Below are 20,864 nucleotides of genomic sequence, written 5' to 3'. Positions count from 1 at the left end.
TGCAACAGTTCAGGCTAATAGTTGCAGCAAGTGACTGCACATGCAGCAAGCTATCTGGAATCAGCCCCAGGCGAGGATTTTGTGTCCAGCTCTGTTTACGCCAAAATCACCTCAGGTCTTTAAGCTAAAATCAGGTATCACCGGTACCGAGCCAGCGTGAACACCTGTATTCCTGTAGTTTTGTGCCGTCGTGAAGATAGAGAAAGAATCCCAAACCTTGTTGTCGAATATAGACGATTATGACCGTGAAAAAATGGCCTCTATTTATTTTTTCAATATTTCTTATGCCTATAAGCATCATTTCAGCCTAAAATCATGACTCACCAAACGCTGCATTGACAATTGTGGTCTTCACGTTGGTAAGGTCCAGGTTGGAACCAGAATAAAGACAGAGGAACGACCCTAACACGAACTATGACATTTTATACCTGTGTCCTCCTAACAATTTTAAACTAAAATCGTGCCTCACCAAGCGCAGCATAGACAATTGTATTCCCGTCGTTGGTTAGGTCAACGTTTGTACCAGCGTTGAGACAGAGAGCTGCAGCGTCCACCTTGCTTTGTGTCCAGTTGAAGCTGGACATGACCGATTCCACAGCGCCAGCGTCACTGAAGATGTAACCTTGGAAACCCCACTCCCCTCGTAGAATGTCCGTCATCAGATACCGCTGTAAGGCTGATGGTATACCGTTGATACTGGAATATAAGAGCCAAGATGGAGGAAAATAACAAAGACAACTGTTTAAATGTGTTGCTCGAAGTTAATTAGTCCAAGTTGGCCATGAATATTAGAACCCTCATTTTTAGAAACGCCGTTTTAAAACTATCCCCTTTAAAGACATTAGTTTTCCAATGGTTTTTTTTCTCAAAATAACATCTGTAAAAAGCATTGACCTCCATTTTAAAACCTGATTTTCAACACACACAAAAAAAGGGTCTTTATTTGGGGTCTTTAAACAAAAATGCTTTAATAACATTCTGATGTTATTCAATCTTTATCCTTGAATACTTTATTGATATTATATATCTATGAGCTATGGGATTTATCACTCACTTTTAGGATTTTCAGACTTTGTGTCTGTACAACAATGCAGCTATATATAATAACGATAACAATTACACTAAAAGTAATAAAAACAATGACAAAAAACACACTTCATTTCCATAAAATAACATACATTTATCACAATGGAACATTTTCTGTACACCCTTCACCCCCATGTCTTTTACTGAGATTTTACTCCATGAGAAATAGCAGTCAGAAATATACAGTGGAGCCATTTTTCTCTGGCTGATGTCCAGTTCACAATTACTCACGCATTATAACTACCACCAATGCTGTATGTTCCGGCTTCAACGCATGTCTTGAACGCTGGCAGGTATGTCATTCGAAGATCTCTTTCAGACACCTATGCAGATAACATCCCTACTTTGTTATCAGTGGACGTAAAACATGAATGAATAAACATATACACACAACACATACACACACAAAAACAGGAATCAGTTTAGGTACACGTACACGCATGAAGAATGTTTACGAGCAAAGACGTAGCATCGGCAGCAACGATTTCAGTTAAAGGACGAGCGTTGGCAATCTGTTTTGAGTATTTAATCGGTATTTTTACGCTGCCACAAACATAAAGATAATGTCTTAATGGAAGACTTCTTTAATGGGCTAAATGTGATGTTCGCAGTCTGGTGCTTGTTTTCCAAACCCAAAACCAACCATAACAGGTCTGCGCGCACGCACGCGCCCGTACATGGACACGCAAACACACACAGGAGCACATACCGAAAAGTACAGGCTCTCGAACATCCCCCCCCCAACACACACATCCATTTCCACCCCCACCCCCACCCCAACGATCCCACACCCCCCATCCCCCACCACCGTACCCCAAGCATTAATAATATAGTAACACATACCTTTGCATTGAAGGTGAGACGGTCAACAGGTATGTTCTCGGGTCCATCATAGGCGGCCAGGTGTTTACAGCCAGCACTGGCCCTCACGTAGCGCGGGTGGTCACCCTGCAGGCCTTGCACGAATGCGGTGGCTATTCTGCCCGTCAGGTAGGGGTCCTCTCCGTACGTCTCCTATGAAAAAAGTGTAGAAAATGGAGATTGCACTTTCGAAATTAGTACATAAAATAACAAGTCGCGTAAGGCGAAAATACAATATTTAGTCAAGTAGCTGTCGAACTCACAGAATGAAAATGAACGCAATGACATTTTTCAGCAAGACCGTATACTCGTAGCATCGTCAGTCCACCGCTCATGGCAAAGGCAGTGAAATTGACAAGAAGAGCGGGGTAGTAGTTGCGCTAAGAAGGATAGCACGCTTTTCTGTACCTCTCTTTGTTTTAACTTTCTGAGCGTGTTTTTAATCCAAACATATCATATCTATATGTTTTTGGAATCAGGAACCGACAAGAAATAAGATGAAAGTGTTTTTAAAATGATTTGGACAATTTAATTTTGATAATAATTTTTATATATTTAATTTTCAGAGCTTGTTTTTAATCCGAATATAACATATTTATATGTTTTTGGAATCAGCAAATGATGGAAAATAAGATAAACGTAAATTTGGATCGTTTTATAAATTTTTTTTTTTTTTTTACAATTTTCAGATTTTTAATGACCAAAGTCATTAATTAATTTTTAAGCCACCAAGCTGAAATGCAATACCGAACCCCGGGCTTCGTCGAAGATTACTTGACCAAAATTTCAACCAATTTGGTTGAAAAATGAGGGCGTGACAGTGCCGCCTCAACTTTCACGAAAAGCCGGATATGACGTCATCAAAGACATTTATCAAAAAAATGAAAAAAACGTTCGGGGATTTCATACCCAGGAACTCTCATGTCAAATGTCATAAAGATCGGTCCAGTAGTTTAGTCTGAATCGCTCTACACACACACACACACACACGCACACACGCACACACGCACATACACCACGACCCTCGTTTCGATTCCCCCTCGATGTTAAAATATTTAGTCAAAACTTGACTAAATATAAAAATCAACACTTCTTAGGACTTCTTATAGGCCCGTCCGGACTTCAATTTACGAGAAAAAAAATCACGTCTGCGTGTATTTAGGATCACAATCGCCATTCATAGTTTGTGTGTGTGTGTGTTTGTGTGTGTGTTTGTGTGTGTGTGTGTGTGTGTGTGTGTGTGTGTGAGGGGCGTGCGTGCGGGCGTGTGCGTGCATACGTGTGTGTGTCTCTGTGTGTGTGTGTGTGTGTGTATGTGTGTGTGTGTGTGTGTGTTTGTCAGAGCATTTGCTGACTGGTATTTTTTTGGTATCAATTGATTCAAAAGGTCTGACAGAAGTCAACATAATCTTTAAATTAGTATTGCACCATGTGAAAAGACAAATGCACTATTTAAACCTGTTTTTAAAATACATTGCACATGAACCGTAGCATCCGGAAACTGCACATTCAGCAGCCTTTATATCACAAATATTATTCTGTCCAAAGTGCAGATTGCTGATTACACTTTACCACGCACACATCTGAGTAGCGAGACTCTGCTTGCTGCTAGCTTTTCACTGGGAGAAAGCCAATGGAAGCGACGCACCTGTATTTTCCAGCAATTGTATGGGGAGATTTATATAGCGCTTGACGTTCTCTAAGCGCTTTACATATTAATTTCTGCTGTGTGGGATGGAATTTTTTACACAATATATCACGCATTCACATCGGCCAGCAAACCTCAAGCCTATTAGGGCGAGCATTCACCTTTCACGGCCTTTATTCCAAGTCACACGGGTATTTGGTTGACATTTTTATCTATGCCTATACAATTTTGCCAGGAAAGACCCTTTTGTCAATCGTGGGATCTTTAACGTGCACACCCCAATGTAGTGTACACGAAGGGACCTCGGTTTTTCGTCTCATCCGAAAGACTAGCACTTGAACCCACCACCTAGGTTAGGAAAGGGGGGAGAAAATTGCTAACGCCCTGACCCAGGGTCGAACTCGCAACCTCTCGCTTCCGAGGCAAGTGCGTTACCACTCGGCCACCCAGACCAGCAATGGGATAATAAAGCATAAATGAAATGAAATAGACACTTACCTGTATCCTGCCCCACCTGTAGTCCCTGACGATATTGACGACAGGTGAAAAACAGCTGGTGCTGGTGTGAGCACCGAAGTTGCCTTGCTGCCGGAAATAGTTGTTCTTCGCTCTTGCTTCGACACTGGTTGCCTCGGCAACGCGGAACATCAAGTCTGGACTGCAACAAGAAAAACATTCTGGTTCTTGTTCTTGTTCTTGTTCTTCTTGTTCTTCTTCTGCGTTTGTGGGTTGCATTACTCCCAAGTGCACTTGTTCTGTTGTTATTTTTACACGAGTGGGGTTTAACGTGTCTGGTCGTGTTTCCTCCACAATTTAAGGCAATCCTATATCCCGCTTTCGGGGTGTGGGGGTAGGGGGGGGGGCTTAAACACTTAGGATCAAATGGACTGTCGTCTCCACCTGATAAGTAGGCCTAGACCTACTCCGACATTGTTTTGTACAAATAGAACAACACAACAGAACAATATGTGAGTACTGGACATATCGACGGTCAGTTTTACCTTAGCATCACTTTAAGTTGTCTTGTAGCACAGTCAGCCCTCTAGACCCTACCCCCCAAAAACAAAACCCACAAAAACCCCACAGAAGAATGTAAGGAAATCATTGGGTGTCATACGTACATCACCTTGCTGAGGACCACGTACCTGGCTCAGCTTTTACACAGGACAAGAACACCTTCAAGTTTGACACTACAACTTGGCTGCTTGCTCTGCATAGTAGAACTTCTTTGCTGAATTCTTTTCCTAAATGACACCTAGCTTTGTCAAACAAGAAGTCTTTAGTGGAAAAACCCCACCTCAATATGTACAACAAGAAGCTATACATATGTTGTACTAGAGGAATACCCGGCTTCGCCGGGGTGAATCGCGAGACAGAGACAGACAGCGTGGTGATTCACCACAATCACCTCTGCAGGCGAAGTCCTGTCAAACGGGATTGAGAATTTTAGAGCTTATTTCTTAGCCCTATATTATCTGTTATGGCTTCTCAAATGCCAGAACATACAGACAGACAAAAGCCGCTAGACCCCATCACAAACAGAACTCTACAATCCACAGGTGTGCCCACACACACACACAAACACACACACACACAGAGAAGCCGTATATATATATACTAGAATGAATACCCGCTTCGCCGGGTAGCCGGCTTCGCCGGAAAGAAGTACTTAGAGCCGTACGCCGGCTTCGCCGGGTCCGAACAATGGACCCGCCAAGCTTAGGTCCCTCCCAGATTCGTGGAATGGGAACAGCACGAAAATGATTCAGTGGCCATAATGCCATTCCTGACCATATCGAGTCCCATCCTTGTCGACGAATGTAACCGTGTTAATCACCTTTGGAGGCGAACTCCACTCAAACAGGACTGAGCAAGTTATGGCTTCCCAAAGGAAGGCCAGTACATAAAATTACGTTAAAATTAATATTAAAAGTCCTACGGTTTTGAGCCATTAAGGACTTGAGTGTTTCACATAAAATTACGTTAAAATTAATATTAAAAGTCCTACGGTTTTGAGCCATTAAGGACTTGAGTGTTTGTCCGCTTTCAAAAAGAGGAAAGAAAGAAACAAAAAATAAGGAGAGGAGGGCAGGGGGTGGGGTTGAGTTGATAATGCTCTGTGGAATTTGTTAAAATGAAAAGTAGTTAAGATGTTTCTTGGTAAGAATTATAAGTCTGTATTCTATATCTTGAATAACGGGCTTGTAATATTATTTTTTTTTATTTCAAATCGAGTTAAAAAGTGGAACCTTTCAGGATCACCAATAAAACCAAATAGATGAGCAAATAAGAGGAACACGAACAATAAATCTCAAAACTTTTTACAAATAAAAGGATTAAGATGTAAGCCACGAAGGCCGTGGTAATAAAAACAATATGTACAGTTTGGCGACTAGTGGGCCTTGGGTGAGGATATGTTGTCTAGAAGGTAGTCGCTGGAATCAGGAGGGATGGCGGGAGCCACTCGACCTCAAACTGAAACACGCTGATGTGATAATCTGGGCTTAGTTATACCCACAGCCCCATGTCCGAGTCCCTGACCAGTCGGCACAGCAGCAAGCTGTGTGACCAGCCTAGAGAACTGCTACTGCGCAGATAATCCTGGGGACTCAGACCATGGAGCTGCATATGGTCATATAAGGTTTTAAAGGTAATTCTATTTGTAGCGCATGGAGCGAAAATGTGTTGAAATGAATAGGGTTCTCCACAATGGCAGGACTTGTTAAAGATATGGAAGCGGCAGCCGCCGGCACGGAGGCGTCTGAAGATAGTGAGGAGGTTTGTTGGAAGATCGGGGTGTAGATCGTTCATATCAATGGGTTGATAGGACAGAGATGTTACGTACTGACTTCGAATGAGTTTACGGATTTTACTGTAGAACTCGGTTACTGAGTAGCCGATGTTAGTGTTAGCTGGGCTATATTCTGCCGCTTCTTTGGCAGCGACATCCGCCAGTTCATTTCCCCGGACCCCTACGTGAGAGGGGACCCAGAGAAATGATACGGATGTGCCGGATGAGATTAACTGGTGACATATAAAGAGGATTTCTCTTTGTAGCTCTGCCCGATTTGATGTGTTTCGATGCAGAGCTTGTAATGAAGAGCGCGAGTCAGAGCAGAAAACTACCGCACGCGGTGTGACTGGGAGGTCATTTATAAAAGTGCATGCCATGAGCAAAAGCCGCCAGACCACATCACAAACAGAACTGAACAATGCACAGGTGTTGCTTACATAGAGACACACACACTCACACACACACACACAAAAACACAGAGAAGCCGTATCTATAGAGAGATAGATGACAGTGTATTTTTCGCGTGGCTATAAATTGATTCGACCTTTGCACTTTTACAGTGAGGATAATTTACGGGTCCAATTTACGTTCTGTACACTGCGTTGACCTTCTAAAAATAGTAACAGTAACAGAACGCCGGGAATATGCGAAGACGCTCAGCGCAGTGGACAGCGCAGTGTAGTAACTTACAACTGAACGGGAAAGCCACACGAAGGAAGGGAGATAAACGCCAAACACTGGAGAAGATAAGGAAGAGTTACTTATAATGGTGAAATGAACACAAAAACAAAAATCTGTTCAGCGCTGCGCGCTGAGAGCACGTGTTGAAATATCTCATCGATGATATTGTGTCCGGGGTGTAGCTGAATACGGTGTCCAAATTTGAAAAAGATCCACCGAGAACTTTGGCGTTGTGATGTGGTGTAGCGGCTATGGTGTGTCGGTATGGGGGCCCGGGTAGCTGAGGTGGAACCAAAATAGCTGAGGTGGAACCAAAATCGGTTCAGTGCTGCGCGCTGAGAGCACGTGTTGAAATATCTCATCGATGAGGTTGTGTCCGGGGTCTCTCTGAATAAGCCCACCAAATTTGAAGCAGATCCATCGAGAACTTTGGGCGTGCATGGCGAATACACAAATACACAAACACACAGATACACAAACACACAGACAGACACAAGTCGTATATATATATAGATATGTTGTATCCATTCTGTACAATTTGCGCATTATGTACAATGAGCAGCATATCGTGCTCATTGTATACAATGAGCAACAAGTTTTGTATACAATGAGCAAAACTGTTGCCCATTGTATACAATGAGCAAGACCATAAAGTTGCACATTGTATACAATGTGCACCGAGTGAGCAAGATTGTTGAATGACGTTCAAGCTACACTGATATATGAATCATAGTGAATGGTAAAGTGTTCAAATAACGATGTTTGTTATGTTTAAGCATTGATTTAATTCTCATTTCGCTAAAACTAAACAGTGTATTAAGAATTTAATTATTGTAAATTAAAGGGGCAGAAAACAGCTAAAAACAACTTTGTTTTAACAAATTCTTTGATGCATAGGAACCACTTTAGTGAAACCGCACATCGATAGCGCTGTTAGTTTGGCTGGAAATAACATTTAACTTTGTAGTGGAAGTAGAATGACGTCATATTTTTTATTTTAAAACGGCCGTAACTCGCTTCAAATTTGACCAATATGCATGCGTTTTTTGTTTTTTTGCTTTCGGCGTTTTGAACTGGCGTGCGAATGGAACGAAAAATCCAAAACAATTTAAAAAAATATTCAAAATCTTTTCTTTTTTTAAAATATATTTTTTGTTACATTTACCTAGAGTAAAGAGTAAAGAGTAAGCAATCTCTTTTTGGCCCGAAAACATGAAACGACAGCAACCTGTTGACTGCCCCTTTAATTAAACAATAAAAACAAATACAACAATTAATGTTGTTTCAACACACGCACACACACATAACATTCGTTTATAATAACGCTCACATTGTCATGTCATGCTAAAAGTAAGAGATAGAAACAACAACGTCAGCTAATGAGAGCGTCGTTTTCACCGCCTTTCACACTTTTTCTATTTGTGAGTAAAGGGTTCAAATCAGTGTAGCTTGAACGCCATTCAACAATCTTGCTCACTCGGTGCACATTGTATACAATGTGCAACTTTATGGTCTTGCTCATTGTATACAATGGGCAACAGTTTTGCTCATTGTATACAATGAGCAAAACTTGTTGCTCATTGTATACAATGTGCAAGATATGCTGCTCATTGTACATAATGCGCAAATTGTACAGAATGGATACGACATATATATGTATATCTATATCTATAAATATATAGAGATAGTTGACAGTGTATTTTTCGCGTGGCTATAAAATGATTCGACCTTTTTAATAATAATAATAAGAAGAAGAACATTTATATAGCGCTAAATCAAAAACTTTCGTTAAAAAGGCTTGCTCTGAGCGCTTGACATCTAAACTAAAACGTCATTCACACTCTTTACAATGATGTACAAGAACTTCATGTCACACTCTTTCATTCAGTATAGCACCATTCACACAGTTGTTATTCTGTACAAGACAATAAGTTAGTCTAACATTTAGAATGTTCATAAGATGAAAACAAGAGAAAACCAGACTGATTAAAACAACTGCTTAGTGCTAACAAAGCATGAATCTTAATGATAACGTAATACATGTTTAACTGTTAAGACCATAAAAAACCTATATGCTAAAATAACTTCGAACTTTTAAGAACTTCTTATGAGATACACAGCACATCTAGATAAACACCAGAATGATAAAACAAAAGGCAACTCGTTAAAACTATTAAATGCATCAATGTCTAAAACACGAAAGACTCAAATATAAGATACACAATTCTCTGGAATTGTTTATTAAAACTGAAACCGACCTGCTCAAAGTAAACCATACCCACCCCCTCCCTACCCACCCCCAACCCTCCTTTTTATATTTAGTCAAGTTATGACTAAATATTTTAACATCGAGGGGGAATCGAAACGAGGGTGTGGTGTATGTGTGTGTGTCTGTGCGTGTGTGTGTGTGTGTGTGTGTGTGTGTGTGTGTGTGTGTGTGTGTGTGTGTGTAGAGCGATTCAGACTAAACTACTGGACCGATCTTTATGAAATTTGACATGAGAGTTCCTGGGTATGAAATCCCCGAACGTTTTTTTCATTTTTTTGATAAATGTCTTTGATGACGTCATATCCGGCTTTTCGTGAAAGTTGAGGCGGCACTGTCACGCCCTCATTTTTCAACCAAATTGGTTGAAATTTTGGTCAAGTACTCTTCGACGAAGCCCGGGGTTCGGTATTGCATTTCAGCTTGGTGGCTTAAAAATTAATTAATGACTTTGGTCATTAAAAATCTGAAAATTGTAAAAAAAAATAAAAATTTATAAAACGATCCAAATTTACGTTTATCTTATTCTCCATCATTTGCTGATTCCAAAAACATATAAATATGTTATATTCAAATTAAAAACAAGCTCTGAAAATTAAATATATAAAAATTATTATAACAATTTTTTTTTCGAAATCAATTTAAAAACACTTTCATCTTATTTCTTGTCGGTTCCTGATTCCAAAAATATATAGATATGATATGTTTGGATTAAAAACACGCTCAGAAAGTTAAAACGAAGAGAGGTACAGAAAAGCGTGCTATCCTTCTCAGCGCAACGAATACCCCGCTCTTCTTGTCAATTCCACGTGCACTGCCTTTGCCACGGGCGGTGGAGTGACGATGCTACGAGTATACGGTCTTGCTGCGTTGCGTTGCGTTCAGTTTCATTCTGTGAGTTCGACAGCTACTTGACTAAATATTGTATTTTCGCCTTACGCGACTTGTTATATTTAGTCAAGTTATGACTAAATATTTTAACATCGAGGGGGGAATCGAGACGAGGGTCGTGGTGTATGTGTGTGTGTGTGTGTGTATGTGTGTGTGTGTGTGTGTGTGCGTGCGTGTAGAGCGATTCAGACCAAACTACTGGACCGATCTTTATGAAATTTGACATGAAAGTTCCTGGGTATGATATCCCCATACGTTTTTTTCATTTTTTTGATAAATGTCTTTGATGACGTCATATCCGGCTTTTCGTGAAAGTTGAGGCGGCACTGTCACGCCCTCATTTTTCAACCAAATTGGTTGAAATTTTGGTCAAGTAATCTTCGACGAAGCCCGGAGTTCGGTATTGCATTTCAGCTTGGTGGCTTAAAAATTAATTAATGACTTTGGTCATTAAAAATCGGAAAATTGTAAAAAAACAAAAACATTTATAAAACGATCCAAATTTACGTTTATCTTATTCTCCATCATTTGCTGATTCCAAAAACATATAAATATGTTATATTCGGATTAAAAACAAGCTCTGAAAATTAAATATATAAAAATTATTATCAAAATTAAATTGTCTAAATCAATTTAAAAACACTTTCATCTTATTCCTTGTCGGTTCCTGATTCCAAAAACATATAGATATGATATGTTTGGATTAAAAACACGCTCAGAAAGTTAAAACAAAGAGAGGTACAGAAAAGCGTGCTATCCTTCTTAGCGCAACTACTACCCCGCTCTTCTTGTCAATTTCACTGCCTTTGCCATGAGCGGTGGACTGACGATGCTACGAGTATACGGTCTTGCTGAAAAATGGCAGCTACTTGACTAAATATTGTATTTTCGCCTTACGCGACTTGTTTTACTTTTACAGTAAGGACAACTTACGGGTACATGCAAGGAAAGCCCACAACTTCTAAGGCGAACAACTCTGCAGAGTCTACTGTGAAGGGCGACGGTAGTCTCCCTGTCACACTCGACCCCCGTGGAATGAACTTAAATCCCTCCCAGGTGGAATGGGAACAGCAGGAAAATGATTCAGTGACCAAAACACCACAATCACCTTTGAAGGCGAAGTCCACTCAAACGGGATTGAGAATAACTGTTATGGCTTCTCGAAGGAAGGCCTGAACATACTGACACACCAATGCCGCTAGACCACATCACAAACAGTACTCTACAATCCACAGGTGTTGCCCACAAACACACACACACACACAGAGAAGCCGTATATATATATGTATATCTATATCTATAAATATATAGAGATAGATGACAGTGTATTTTTCGCGTGGCTATAAATTGATTCGACCTTTTTACTTTTACAGTAAGGACAACTTACGGGTACATGCAAGGAAAGCCCACAACTTCTAAGGCGAACAACTCTGCAGAGTCTGCTGTGAAGGGCGACGGTAGTCTCCCTGTCACACTCGACCCCCTTTGAATGAACTTAAATCCCCCCCAGGTGGAATGGGAACAGCAGGAAAATGATTCAGTGACCAAAACACCACAATCACCTTTGAAGGCGAAGTCCACTCAAACGGGATTGAAAATAACTGTTATGGCTTCTCGAAGGAAGACCTGAACATACTGACACACCAATGCCGCTAGACCACATCACAAACAGAACTCTACAATCCACAGGTGTTGCCCACACACACACACAAACACACACACACACACAGAGAAGCCGTATATATATATATATATGTATATCTATATCTATAAATATATAGAGATAGATGACAGTGTATTTTTCGCGTGGCTATAAATTGATTCGACCTTTTCACTTTTACAGTAAGGACAACTTACGGGTGCAATCGTGACATTTTAAAAATAGTAACGTAGTAACGGGAATATGGATTGACGCCACACGAAGGAAGGGAGATAAACGCTGAAAACACTGGAGAAGATAAGGAAGAGTTACTGGGAAAAACCAAAATCGGTTCAGCGCTGCGCGCTGAGAGCACGTGTTGAAATATCTCATCGATGAGGTTGTGTCCGGGGTCTCTCTGAATAAGCCCACCAAATTTCAATCAATCAATCAATATGAGGCTTATATCGCGCGTATTCCGTGGGTACAGTTCTAAGCGCAGGGATTTATTTATTTATTTATTTTTTATTTTTATTTTATGCAATTTATATCGCGCACATATTCAAGGCGCAGGGATTTATTTATGCCGTGTGAGATGGAATTGTTTTTACACAATACATCACGCATTCACATCGGCCAGCAGATCGCAGCCATTTCGGCGCATATCCTACTTTTCACGGCCTATTATTCCAAGTCAGACGGGTATTTTGGTGGACATTTTTATCTATGCCTATACAATTTTGCCAGGAAAGACCCTTTTGTCAATCGTGGGATCTTTAACGTGCACACCCCAATGTAGTGTACACGAAGGGACCTCGGTTTTTCGTCTCATCCGAAAGACTAGCACTTGAACCCACCACCTAGGTTAGGAAAGGGGGGAGAAAATTGCTAACGCCCTGACCCAGGGTCGAACTCGCAACCTCTCGCTTCCGAGCGCAAGTGCGTTACCACTCGGCCACCCAGAAGCAGATCCATCGAGAACTTTGGCCGTGCATCGCGCACAGACACACAGACAGACAGACAGACAGACAGACAGACAGACAGACAGACACTAGTCGTATATATATATATAGATATATTTGGCCCTTGACCAGGTGTGAAGGATGAACTTGTTCCACGTAAAAGCCTGGCATGACTCGCAGTGGTGAAATGACATGTGGCGCGAAAATGATTGCAACTTTGAACTATTTAGCCTTTTTTTATTTAAAATTTTTTTTTTTTACAATACTGCATCTTACCTCCAAGTAGCAGCCAAACCGATGGCTTGAGGAAAGGCAGTAGCGTTGCCAGGAGCAACCGCGTCTCCTCTCAAACATTCCGTGGCGAAGTTGTAGGAACCTATCCCCAGCCGTTGGATGGGAGGAGTAGGGTTGTAGCCGGGGTTAGCCAGTTGCTCCAGAACCTCGTCTACAGTGAGTCTGTCCATCAGGTCCTGCATGCGTGTCACCCACGGCAGGGACACATCGCGGAAAGGGAAATCTGCAGCTGTAGAGCCAGATGCGGATAAGAGAGAAAGAGGGACGAGCAAGGTTTGTAAGACAGCGAGTGAAAACATGACTGAACCTGAAGCCTTTCACCTGTGCTTCTAAGTGCTGTTTGTCTAGCCGACTTTTTTTTAAATTTTATTTTTTATTATTATCTTTTTTTTTTTGCAACGCGGGCAGGCTCGTACAAAAGTAAGTGCGGTTATCTCTGCTGAATCAGTTTTTTTTAAACTGTTTGTAGATCGACACACGTACTTGATCGTTTGCCCTTTAACTTACCCTTGAACTTTATGCACCATTATTTTACAAATTGTTAAAGGCGCAATTCGTGTTACAGACTCAAACAAGATCGCCGTCCTGGGTTTCTGTACTTGTTTAAAGCGTTTCTTGCCATTTAGAACAAAGAGTTAATTTAAACCACAGAGAATTAATTTGCATCTTGAAGCAATCGGCGTCACCAATGTTTATCATGGGCTAAACAGCATTGCTGATAATTATGATAAAGAAAGGGAAGTAAACGCTCTAAATGCATGAGACGTGTGCAATAGAGTATACATGTGAGAGTTACGCGGAGCCAATCTCCTACCATCCGAGATAAAAGCAAGCATTGTAACGGACAAGTGACCTTAATCCTCAAATTCCAAGCAGTAATAATAACAGAACAAAAGTCCACAAGGTCTAAGCTCCAACATGCTCTGGCATTGCTGATTATTGAACAAAGAAATAGAGAATGCTTCATGTCCTACAGGCTAAATATTTCGCCTCTTTGGGACTAGATATGGGTTATATGATAATTCGAGTTTTACGCCCTGGCGGCTTTTGATAAGATACACAAGTGTACGCGTGTTTAGGTGGTATCAGCCATCTGGACTTATGATAGAATGACCGAGGTCTTTTACGTGCCACTGTGGTGACACGGGGGTGGGACATGGCTACCGTCTCTGGGTCTGCACATAAATTTGACCCGTGTCCGTCCCGTCTTGGAGTCGAACCTGCGACCTTAGGATCACAAGCCCAGTGCTCTATCAACTGAGCTAACCGCTAACCGCCCCGCCCCCCCCCCCCCCCCCCGGGCTGATTATTGTGATGATTTTGAAAATTACAAACATATCTATCGAAACTGGATTCCAAATTGGAACTTGGAACTGTCTGACATGGTACAAACCTACACAAATGTACGGAATTATTCGGAGACTAATTACTGATGGTTGATATTTGTACGTAGCATTGACAGCGCCTTTAAACCGTCCTCGAAGTTACAAAACGTATCTACTTAGAAATACCGAGACACGACTCAGTCACACACATCGAACTGACCGGCTGGGCCAAGGGCATTGTCAGTTGATTGCAGACTTTGTTCTGTTACTCCTACAAAACACACAATGACACACGCACGAACGTACGCATGCCCACAAACACGCACAAATCACAAACAAATAAAAGAAAGAAACAAACAAACCAAAATGAAAAGACAACTGTCCCCACCCCCATCCCTCCCCATCCCCCCTCCCTCCCCCCCTCCCATCCTTTCCCACCCCATGAGAAAAACGACTGGGGATATCATACCCAGGAACTCCCATGTTTCATGAAGATCGGTCCAGTAGTTTTTGAATCACTCTACACACACACACACACATACATACACCACGACCCTCGTCTCGATTCTCCGTTTATGTTAAAACATTTAGTCAAAATTTGACTAAATGTAAAAACCATATGGATTTACAAAACCCAAACCAAATTGAGAAAACTTGCGTTTACACCGAGTTCAAGCCCTCACTGGAATACAAGGTTATCTTGTTTGAGGACAGCCCCCCCCCCCCCCCCCCCCCCCCATTCCCCTACCCACAAAAAAATATAAATACAAAAATGAAAAGATAAGAAAGCATGGATGTGCCAGAGTATTCTGGGTGGCCGAGTGGTAACGCACTTGCGCTCGGAAGCGAGAGGTTGCGAGTTCGACCCTGGGTCAGGGCGTTAGCAATTTTCTCCCCCCTTTCCTAAACTAGGTGGTGGGTTCAAGTGCTAGTCTTTCGGATGAGACGAAAAACCGAGGTCCCTTCGTGTACACTACATTGGGGTGTGCACGTTAAAGATCCCACGATTGACAAAAGGGTCTTTCCTGGCAAACTTGTATAGGCAGAGATAAAAATGTCCACCAAAATACCCGTGTGACTTGGAATAATAGGCCGTGAAAAGTAGGATATGCGCCGAAATGGCTGCGATCTGCTGGCCGATGTGAATGCGTGATGTATTGTGTAAAAAAAATTCCATCTCACACGGCATAAATAAATCCCTGCGCCTTGAATATGTGCGCGATATAAATTGCATAAAATAAAAATAAAAAAATAAAAAAATAAATCCCTGCGCTGTCTGTCTGTCTGCCTATCTGTCTGTCTGTCTGTCTCTCTCTCTCTTTTTCTCTCCCTCTCTCCCTCTCTCTCTCTCTCTCTCTCTCTCTCTCTCTCTCTCTCTCTCTTTCTCAGTGTTTTTTGTGTCCGTGCGTGTGAGCGAATATGAGAGAGAGAGAGAGAGAGAGAGAGAGAGAGAGAGAGAGAGAGAGAGAGAGAGAGAGAGAGAGAGAGAGAGAGAGAATTGAATTGAATTAAAGCCGATGATGTCACCCTTTTTTTACATGATCAAAGAGATCTGGAAAGAGCTTTACATATTTTAAACATGTTTAAAGCTGTTTCCAATTTAGAAGTGAATGTAAATAAAACTGAAGCCATGTGGATTGGGTCAAACAAATACTGTACTGACCAATATTTTGGTCTTAAATGGAAACGGAAAGTAAAAATCGTTGGAATTGTTTTTTCAAACAATATACCTGCGTCATCAATTGAAGACAACTGGTCTAAGAAAATTCAACGTATGCAACAAATAATTTTTAATTGGTCCAAAAGAAACTTAAGTATACAAGGTAAAATTTGCATTGTTAAAACCTTTCTTATATCTCAGTTCGTTTATATCTTCCAGTCTCTAGCAGTGCCTTATCATGTTTTACATCAAATTAATTCCATTTTGTTCAGGTTTATTTGGAAGAAAAAATATTCAAATACACGGGCGTTTGAAAAAGTAAAACGAACAATTATGTGTAAATTAAAAGATGATGGTGGATTAAATATGATAAATGTTGTGGATATGCACAACTCATTTATGATGTCGTGGGCTATTGGTCTGCAGAACTCTACAGACAATTACTGGTCTGTCACTCCTAGATATGTTTTTTCAAGTTTGGGTAATGGTTTGTCCTGTTTTGACTCTAATGCATCCTCCAAGAAGCTGGTTGGCGTTGTTAACTGCAGATCGGTCTTTTGGAGACAAGTATTGTTAACCTGGCTAGACAACAAACACATTTTGTATGAAAAGTATGATGCCACACCTGTTCCATTGATGAATCAATGTATATGGAACAACATGAATATACAATATAAACATAAATGCCTCTTTTTCAAAGATTTTATTAAATGTCATATTTATCATGTAAAGGATGTCATGAATGAAATCGGTGACATGATTTCATTTGAAGAATTATGTCAAAAGGTTGCTTATAAACCAGCCAGACAATTTGAGTATAATGCGTTATGTACAGCACTTAAAACAAAACTGATTAACGCATTGCCATACCGATATGTTCTGTTGCAGGGTTTGACTCGTATTGGTAATATTACACCAAGGGAAATAAGAACTGTTTTGGTTAATTTCGAGGTACAAACTCCGAGCGCCTGTTCTTTTTGGCAAAGAAAGCATAATATTGTTCTGGAATCAAGACACTGGCTGTTAGCTGTTAATTGTACAAAAGAAGAACGACTGCGTCTGCTTCATTGGAAAATTTTACACAGAATTTACCCAACGAATATTTTACTAAACAAGATGGGTTTATGTCAAACTAATAATTGTGAAGTTTGTAATGAACTGGATACACTTGAGCACTTCTTTTTTCATTGTCAAGAGGTGAGGAACGTTTGGAAACTATGTAAAGACTTTATTTTTAAGCAAATTTATTATAATATAACTTTGAATGAAACAGATATATTATTTGGTTTTTGGAATGAAAATTTAAAAAACGATCAAATTTACTTTATAAATTATTGTATTTTGATAACAAAAATGACCATAGGAAAATTTAAGTATGGGAAGAAGTTAGACTTACGTATTTTATTGGAATTAGAGTTAAACATTAGACAGAAATTTATGTTTTGTATAATATAAAGTTGATTATGTTATACAGAAAGAGACCAAGGAAGAAGGATGCTCCCCGCCTTAAAGAAAAAAAAAAAATAAAAAATAAAAAAATAAAATAAAAAATTACAAAAATCGGGCAAAAAATATGGGTTGAAGCATCCTGCATGCAACTGAGGTCAATAAAAAAGAAAGAAAAAAAAAAAAAAAAAAAAAAAAAAAGAATTAAACTTTATTTAACAAGGATTAAGATTTAAGGCTACGCCTTTTCTTACAATCTGTCCTTGGGACGCATAGACACACAATTATATAATTAAAAAATTAAAAAGTTAAAAAGTTAACCAACAAAAGGAGGTCGGAAAACTTCAGCACGTGATAATAAAGATGACGATGATGATGACGATGATGATGATGATAATGATGATGATGATGATGATGATAGAGAGAGAGAGAGAGAGAGAGAGAGAGAGAGAGAGAGAGAGAGAGGTCTAAATTAATATGTTCAAGTTCTGGTGGCAAAGCAGTTAGTCAGGTGGAATTTCAAATTGAAAAGATATTTTCATGCCAGAAAATGGTAACATAAAAAAGTTAAAATTGCTTCCCCTATGAAAAGGGGGAGAAAAAAAAGACAGATTGAACAATTTCTAATGTCAAATAGGAGTTAATGATGAGCAGGGCAGTAGTCTGGAAAGACGCATGACATAACATGTGGCAACTAAGCACTCAAGGGAGTTTACCGGTTTCAACCCCACAACAAGGACCCTATACAAGAAACAAAACTCGGTTTACATATTACATCCCGCAAATGTCCGAAGACAACCGTTCAGTGTTGCATTATTCTAGAAGTATGTGAGCATGCAAGTATGCAACCTGTTCTCTTCCCGTGTCGGTCGCTTTGTTGGACTGTCCATTTCAAAACTTTAGATTTGTGCACATCTGCTGTCTCAAGTAATCTTATTCTGGTAGCAGAAGCTTTTGTTGTTTTGTATCTTAATAGTATATGTTGTTGTCAATTTAACAATCTATTGGGCGAGAGAAGAGAGAGAGAGAGAGAGAGAGAGAGAGAGAGAGAGAGAGAGAGAGAGAGAGAGAGAGAGAGAGAGAGAGAGAGAGAGAGAGAGAGAGAGAGAGAGAGAGAGAGAGAGAGAGAGATAGGAACAGGCAGCATTTGAACAGTTGAAAAATGTGCTTTCCTCGGATCAAGTTCTGGTACACTTCGATCCAAACAAGACTTTGGGACTAGCTTGTGACGCGTCCAACGTTGGAATTGGAGCAGTCCTATTTCATCGCTATCCAGATGGAAGCGAGCGCCCAATCGCCAACGTGTCCAAGACTCTCACGGCTGCAGAAAGGAACTACAGCCAAATCCACAAGGAAGCCCTGGCCATCATCTTTGGCTTGCGGAAGTTCTACCAGTATCTCTACGGACGTCAGTTCATACTGGTGACAGATCATAAGCCGCTGACATCACTGTTCGGACCGAAGAAAGGGACTCCACTGCTCGCAGCTAACAGACTAGCTCGGTGGGCCCTGTGGCTGAACCAGTTTAACTACACCATCGAGTACCGGAAAACAGCGGATCATGGCAATGCAGATGCCCTTAGTCGCTTGCCATACGGAGATGACATCGACTTCGACAGGGAGGAAAGTGGTGAAGACATGGACATGGTGTGTGCCATCAAGGTTCTCAGTCTTCAAGTCCAGCCTGCGGATGCCAATATCCTCCGTCAAGAGTCAGGAAAAGATCCAGTGATATCTACTGTGATGCGCTACGTCCGTGAAGGCTGGCCACCAAAGAACGCTGAGATCAATGAAGATGTCAACAAGTTCCGGAAGTTGTCGGACTCTCTCAGTATCTGCCACGGATGCCTCGTCCATGGATCGAGAGTGGTGATTCCACAGAGCCTGCAGTCCAAGATCCTTGATCTGCTGCATCTCGGACATTTCGGCATGGAACGCATGAAACAGTTGGCAAGAACTGCTGTTTACTGGCCCGGTATCGATGCTGCTATTGAGATGGCTACTCGACGATGTGACTCGTGCGGTGAACATCAGAACAAGCCATCCAAGCCTCCAGTTCACCCATGGATGCTACCAGAAAAGCCGTGGAGCCGCTTACACCTGGACCATGCAATCAACTTCATGGGTAGAGACTGGCTGGTGATCACGGATGCTTACTCCAAGTATCCATGCATTCATCCTACGTCATCCACGTCCTCTAGAGCCACTCTAGACCTGCTGGAAGAAGATTTTGCTCATTTTGGATTGCCTCACACGCTGGTCACTGACAACGCGCCGACCTTCACTTCTGAAGAATTTCAGAGCTGGTGCAAGGAACGGGGGATCACGCACCTGACAGGGGCACCATAATCATCCTGCTACCAATGGAGCCGCCGAACGTTTGGTGCAGACATTCAAACAAGCACTGAGAAAATCTTCTTTGCCACCGAAGCGTGCTCTTCAAGAGTTCTTGATGCAGTACCGGAGAACGCCGACATCCTGTGGTTTCTCTCCGAGTGAACTCTTGAATTCCAGGCAGTTACGGACAAGGATCGACACTCTGCTGCCCTCGCCAGCCCACATCGCTCAGGGCAAGCAATCCAAGGAGACATCCAAGTCTCAGATGACTCCAGACTTGAAAGCTGTCGTCAAGGTAACCAGACAGTACAAGGCCGGAAATCCTGTGTATGCTCTGTACCATGGACCTCGCCGAGACAAACAACCCCGATGGGTACCAGCAGTCATCAAGAAGTCTCTGGGTACTCGCTGCTTCAACGTCATGGTCATTCCTCATGGTCCAGAATGGAGACGACACTGGGAACAGCTACAGCCACGCTACACCACTGAGGAAGACAATGAACCTGGTGAGGAAGTGGACACTGTTTCTGAACTTGTAACAGATCACCCCATGGAGATCTTGGAAACTGTGCCACAAACTCGGAGACAGACCAAACGCAGAGGTACTCCATCCGATCCAGAGTATGGACCAGACAATCCAAGACGGTCAAAGAGAACACGCAAACCCACAGAGAGACTTTGCTGTTGATGCTTGAGGAGTAGCATCAGTTTAGGTGGGGAGGTGTTGTGGAGATCGCTAGATACCACTGGAATCGAATGGAAGGATAAAGAACAGTATGGAACTTACTTTGATTAAGTGCGCAGTCACTCATGACGTAAGCGCAGACGCTCATCGGACAGACGGAACTGTGTAGATCTAACCAGATTAGTGTCGATGTTTCCCGAATATTCTCGTATGTCCATTAACTATATAAGTAGGGCTGCGCACACGTATTGTTGTTCTTTACCAGTCTTGCACTTGTTCTTTCTTACAC

At 41.4% G+C, this 20,864-nt stretch overlaps 2 protein-coding genes across 2 annotated transcripts in view; one reads left to right on the top strand and one right to left on the bottom strand.

Annotated features, from left to right (window-relative positions):
* LOC138961203 (uncharacterized) overlaps positions 1-13,304 on the bottom strand; it is a 30,694-nt gene extending 17,390 nt beyond the window's left edge. The window contains exons 1-5 of the mRNA XM_070332804.1: positions 13,105-13,304; positions 4,094-4,253; positions 1,930-2,100; positions 1,318-1,409; positions 470-696 (exon numbers count right to left, since the gene is read on the bottom strand). Of these exons, the coding sequence (XP_070188905.1) occupies positions 470-696; positions 1,318-1,409; positions 1,930-2,100; positions 4,094-4,253; positions 13,105-13,304 (850 nt within the window). The remainder of the gene's footprint in view (positions 1-469; positions 697-1,317; positions 1,410-1,929; positions 2,101-4,093; positions 4,254-13,104) is intronic.
* A 6,701-nt stretch (positions 13,305-20,005) lies between these two features.
* LOC138961202 (uncharacterized) lies at positions 20,006-20,578 on the top strand. Its single transcript, XM_070332803.1, has one exon. The coding sequence runs from the start codon at positions 20,006-20,008 to the stop codon at positions 20,576-20,578; it is 573 nt and encodes a 190-aa protein (XP_070188904.1).
* Positions 20,579-20,864: the final 286 nt, after the last annotated feature.

This window comes from Littorina saxatilis, linkage group LG3, assembly GCF_037325665.1.
Source record: "Littorina saxatilis isolate snail1 linkage group LG3, US_GU_Lsax_2.0, whole genome shotgun sequence".
Classification (NCBI taxonomy): domain Eukaryota; kingdom Metazoa; phylum Mollusca; class Gastropoda; order Littorinimorpha; family Littorinidae; genus Littorina; species Littorina saxatilis.
This window is presented reverse-complemented; position numbering and strand designations above follow the sequence as displayed.

Coding starts and splice junctions, on each gene's coding strand:
- LOC138961202 (XM_070332803.1), top strand. CDS start 20,006: ATGCAGTACCGGAGAACGCCGACATCCTGTGGTTTCTCTCCGAGTGAA.